Source organism: Asparagus officinalis, chromosome 2, assembly GCF_001876935.1.
Source record: "Asparagus officinalis chromosome 2, Aspof.V1, whole genome shotgun sequence".
Lineage (NCBI taxonomy): Eukaryota > Viridiplantae > Streptophyta > Magnoliopsida > Asparagales > Asparagaceae > Asparagus > Asparagus officinalis.
The window spans coordinates 1745265-1750181 of NC_033795.1; the positions used below are offsets into that span (position 1 = coordinate 1745265).

At 36.0% G+C, this 4917-nt stretch overlaps 1 protein-coding gene across 1 annotated transcript in view; it reads right to left on the reverse strand.

Annotated features, from left to right (window-relative positions):
- Positions 1–1222, reverse strand: part of LOC109829861 (proline-rich receptor-like protein kinase PERK9) — a 6671-nt gene extending 5449 nt beyond the window's left edge. Inside the window, exons 1-2 of the mRNA XM_020396927.1 lie at positions 399–1222; positions 4–268 (exon numbers count right to left, since the gene is read on the reverse strand). Of these exons, the coding sequence (XP_020252516.1) occupies positions 4–268; positions 399–502 (369 nt within the window). The 5' untranslated portion in view covers positions 503–1222. The remainder of the gene's footprint in view (positions 1–3; positions 269–398) is intronic.

Sequence of the window (4917 nt, forward strand, 5' to 3'; positions counted from 1 at the left end):
TACTGAGGGGGGGTCAGCTTGAGTTGGTGGAGGAGTTAAGGTAGGAGTTGGGGGAGGGTTAGCAGAAGGTGGAGGAGTTAAGGTGGGAGTTGGGGGAGGGTTAGCAGAAGGTGGAGGAGTTAAGGTAGGAGTTGTGGGAGGGTTAGCAGAAGGTGGAGGGGTTAATTTAGGAGTAGGAGGAGGGTTCGAAGAAGGCGGAGGTGATGATGTTGGTGGTGGAGGAGGAGGAGAGGCAACGCGGAGGAGGGACTTGGCGGCCGGAGGTGGTGTAATTCGGGAGTGAAGGAGTAGGGAGAGCGACAAGGAGGGGGAGGGGAAGTGGAAGTTAAAGGAGGTAGGAGGCATTAGAAAGAGGCCTGGGGGTCAGAAGGTGGCGATTGGGTTGTGACACTGGTGATTGGGAGGTTGAAGGTGGAGGAGACAATGAAGAAGAAGGTATTGGAGGTGCAGGCGTAGCGGAAGAAGACGGCGGTGTCGCCGAAGAAGAAGGAGAAGTAGCCATCTTACTGGTCCAAAATCAAATTAATCCATCAAAACTTGTGGCAAGCACAAATCTAGCATGACCCAGATCTCCAACACTTCAAAAAACCACCAGAGATCCAACCTTTCCCCTTCTCATAGAATCTCCTATTAAACCCACTATGAAATCTTAACCTAGTCTCAGTAGCTCCAATCTCCTCCTGCTAATCCTAACTCAAACTAGCGCATGAAAACCTGTGACAAGCACATATCTAGCATGGCCCAGATCTTCAAAGCCCAACAAAGATCCAACTTCTCCTTACAAAACCCAATATCAAAAATTTCCCAAACTCACAGAGTCAAATCTACAAACACCTCACGGGCAAACCTCCAATCCTCTCACATTCCTCGAACCAACCCCCTCAAAATCCAATCTTTCACCAACATCCTCGCCAAAAACACCGAACCGAACAAAACCCAGGTCCAAAACAAGCTAATTTCTCAAAATTAGCAATGCAGCTTTAAGAACAGAAAGAATGAAAGAAGTCACCTTTAGCTAGCTCTCTTCTCTCTTCAACTCTCCTCGAGGGGGCTTGAAGACCAACGTGAAGGCGACTCGGGGTTAATAATTCAAGAGAGAATGTGTAAAATTCTAGAGAGAGAAAATTGGGGTGCGAAGACTCGAGGGATTTTTCAATGGTATCGGTCTGTAGTCGTCTCTGTCTGCCTTGAAGGATGGGATCTGGGCACCGTATTCGGTAAAGTTACCCCCAGAATTTAGGAATTAAATATCTGGTAATTACGGCGGAAAGTGACAACGATAAATAAAATACTTATCCCGAGTTATGCGGATCGGATTCTAATAGCATCTCCAACACCTTCTCTAAAAATTTCTCCAAAATGAGGAATCAAATGTCATATTCTCCAAATTATTTTTTTTCCAACTCCAACAGCTTCCCCATTTTGAAGAATCATGCATTTATTATAATAATAAAAATATTCTACATCTTTGACTAATAAATAATAAATTATTTATTATTTTGAAGAATCCCCATTTTGACCAAATTATTTATTATTATAATGAGGAGATGGAGTTGTTTTTTGTGGGTTGAGTCTAGAAGAACGTGAAAAAGTGCTTCCCCAAATATTTGCAGAATGCTGCAGATTTGGGGAAGGCTCTCTATTTTTTCTCTCTTATCCCCATTTTGGGGAATGAGATGGGGAATCTGTTGGACCAAAAAAAAGCTTAAAATTCTCCAAATTTTAGAATATCAAGAAGATGGGGAAGCTGTTGGAGATGCTCTAAGGGTGTGTTGGGATTTGACTAAGGGCCACTTTGTTTGCACAAAAATAGCAAAAAAAAAATTTCTTAATGACCTAAAATATGAGATTAATAGGGGGGACAAGTGAGGTGTCTCCCTCCTATTGGATAATGAGTTGGTCATCATTAATAATGACCAACTCATTATCCAATAGGAGGGGGACACCTCACTTGTCCATCTTATTGGTCACATATTTTGGGTCACTGTAGCAAAACTCATAGCAAAAAAGTAACTGAAGTAGATGAAGTTTCTCTTACTTTAAATAGAAAATTATATTTGTTTCTCCGAAAAGATTACTTCAGCTACTTTCATAAATGCAGATGTGGCGTCTAGGTGACACTCCTACTTTCTAGATTTTTTCCGCCCTTGAAAGCTCAGAAGTAGAGGGGAAGTGGATAAAAAATAGGGTTCACTTAAATTAGAGATTTACCAATGATGGATAGTCTTAAATAATATATTCAATTTCTATCCAAATAAACAAATAAATAAAAGAAGATGATGAAATACTATTTCCACTACTTCTAAAAATATATGAAACAAACAAAATAAATATTACTTTCGCTACTTTCTACTTCATAATTGAGGAAGTTACATCTTTGATCCACTTCTTACTTCTAATAGTTACGTCCATCCAAACGGGCCCTAAGGGAAAGGACGAAAAGGAAAGATAAAGAATAGCAGTGAAAAGATAAAATGTTGTTTGGAAGTTTAGTTAGGGTAACGAAAGTAAATTTGTTTTAACTTGCTTGAGAGTTTTATATTAGAGGATGGAAGTAAAGTGAATATAGTCAAAGTTAACCTTATATATTGGATGAGAATGAATCTTGACCATAGATTTTAGTGTGATAAGGGTATAGTTGTCTTATTATATTATAAAATTTTACATATGTTTCTATTACTTCCGCTACTGCTAAATTGGAGGGTATAAAAATGAATATAAATTTTACAACCGTTTCCATCCTCTAACCCCTAAAAAACTCTCAAACGAGGTGAAAATAAAATTTCACTTTAACTTTCATTGGTTCACCTCCATCCAAAGGGTGTGTTTGGCAAAGTGAACAAAACTAGGCGAGGACTAGTCCTGGCCTAGTAGTCTACTAAGCCATTTTTTTGTGGATCAGACTCTCCGGGTCCAAAAGAAAACTACTTTAGTGACACTATTTAGACTGGAAAAATTGGGTCAGCTCTAGCCTGAAAATTAACAAATAAGAAACAAGTTAAAATTGGGTCAGCTCTAGCCTAAACGTGACCCAACTTTAACTTGTTGCCAAACACACCCTAAGACTAGACCCGATAAGATAGTAACATTCCTAGTTTCATTTTTGTAAGAATATAATTATATTATTGAATAATTAAAATTGCGCTCAAATGACTAGTTACTAAATTTTATATAGTATCAAGCAGATATATTTAATTGTTGTTTAACTCAGCGACACCTTGACCCTAGAACACAATCATAGACCAACGCAAAAATACTTAATAGTTGGAATTTATTTAGGGGTTTTGCATACAACTATCTTTAAATTATTTTTATTAAAAACCTGTCATATACACTTCAGATGAATAGAAAAACATAAATGCTATCAGAAAACTAGATGATGGTCTTATGATAAATTTTGGAGTAATTTCCCTTGATTTTAATGTTTATGATACTTTTCCATAATAAAAACAAGTTATGGCTTTTCTTGTGCAAATTGACAAAATTAGTAGCATTTGTGAAAGTGACCCTACTTAAAAAACACATACGTCCTCTCATAAGCTCCATATCTCAAATAGAAATAGGTACAAATTGTTTTCCCAACCCGAATTAAAATCTTCTACAATTACGTCGTAATTGAAACGAGTTCAATTATCTCAATCTTTTCAATTATCTCAATTTCACAAGACGAGACCATGTCATATAACATTTTCTCTATCGCAAATAGTGGTTTTGACGATAGTAGTTTCAAAGTCTACTAAAGGTTTTCAAGTCCAATGTGATTTATAAGACAGCAATAGAAATTTTTATGTAGCGTGATTTCATATGTTAGAAGTGATAAAAATAATAAGGACCGAGAAAATTTAATCCCATCCAATTATCACGTGATTGAAGATAATTTTAGATGAAGATTGAACTTGGTGGGCCATCATCCCATACGCAAGAGCTGAAAAAAAAAAATTTTAAAATTTAAAGTAACAGAAAAAACACGTTTTGACGTGTTCCAGCTTGATGATGCATGCGATTAAGATGTTGTACTTATCAAAGCTCAACATCTGGCTTCTCATAAACTAATGATGATCTATTAAGTATTCAATGTAGATTTTTTTAGGGTAACTATGTCATGTAAAATGATGGTAGGTGACGTAATAAAGCCTTTAAGTCAGCTTATGACTTTATGCATAATTAGAGAATTAATTATTAGCTAAAAGAAACCACTTTCACTCCTTCAAACCTCTTAGTCATCTTCTATCCCAAGTTAAATATTGTCAAATAAACTATTGTACAAACTAAAAATGAATCTTAATCATTTAAGACATATAAATATATTAGTGTATATTATACTTTCACATATAAAGATCGTAGGAGGTTTTAGACAATTATGTTGAGATCAGCCAGTTTAGTTATTTTGATTTGAAATTTTCAAAACCGAACCGAGCCACCAAAAAATTGGTCCGCTTGTTCGGTTCGAACCAAATAGTGCTCAAGCCTGGGTGCAACAAATAAAATGACACCCAGAACCTTATTTAATCTCATATTTCATTTTATTTATTTATTCATTTCTTAGCAGAATAGGAAAATAAAACAACAACATGCTACTCTAGCCAACCAAGATGAGGGAGCGTTAAACCAATACAATCACCATAAAAATTTATTATTCTTTCAGAATCAAGGACTTAATTATGGGACTTGATAATCTACTTAGAAATCAAGGAGAGAGAATAGAAAAAAATTAGGTATATTATTACAAGCATATGCGAAGAATGAGTAAAACAGATTAATTTAAGTTATTAGATCAGCATATCACGGACTCAGCGACTTAATTTGTTTAGCTGGCTTACAAAAACTATGTATTTTTAATAAGATAACGCGTAAACTTTTATTTATCCTTCTGTCATGATCGTAGCTAAGCAAACGCAAGTGCTCCGTGTGAAGTAA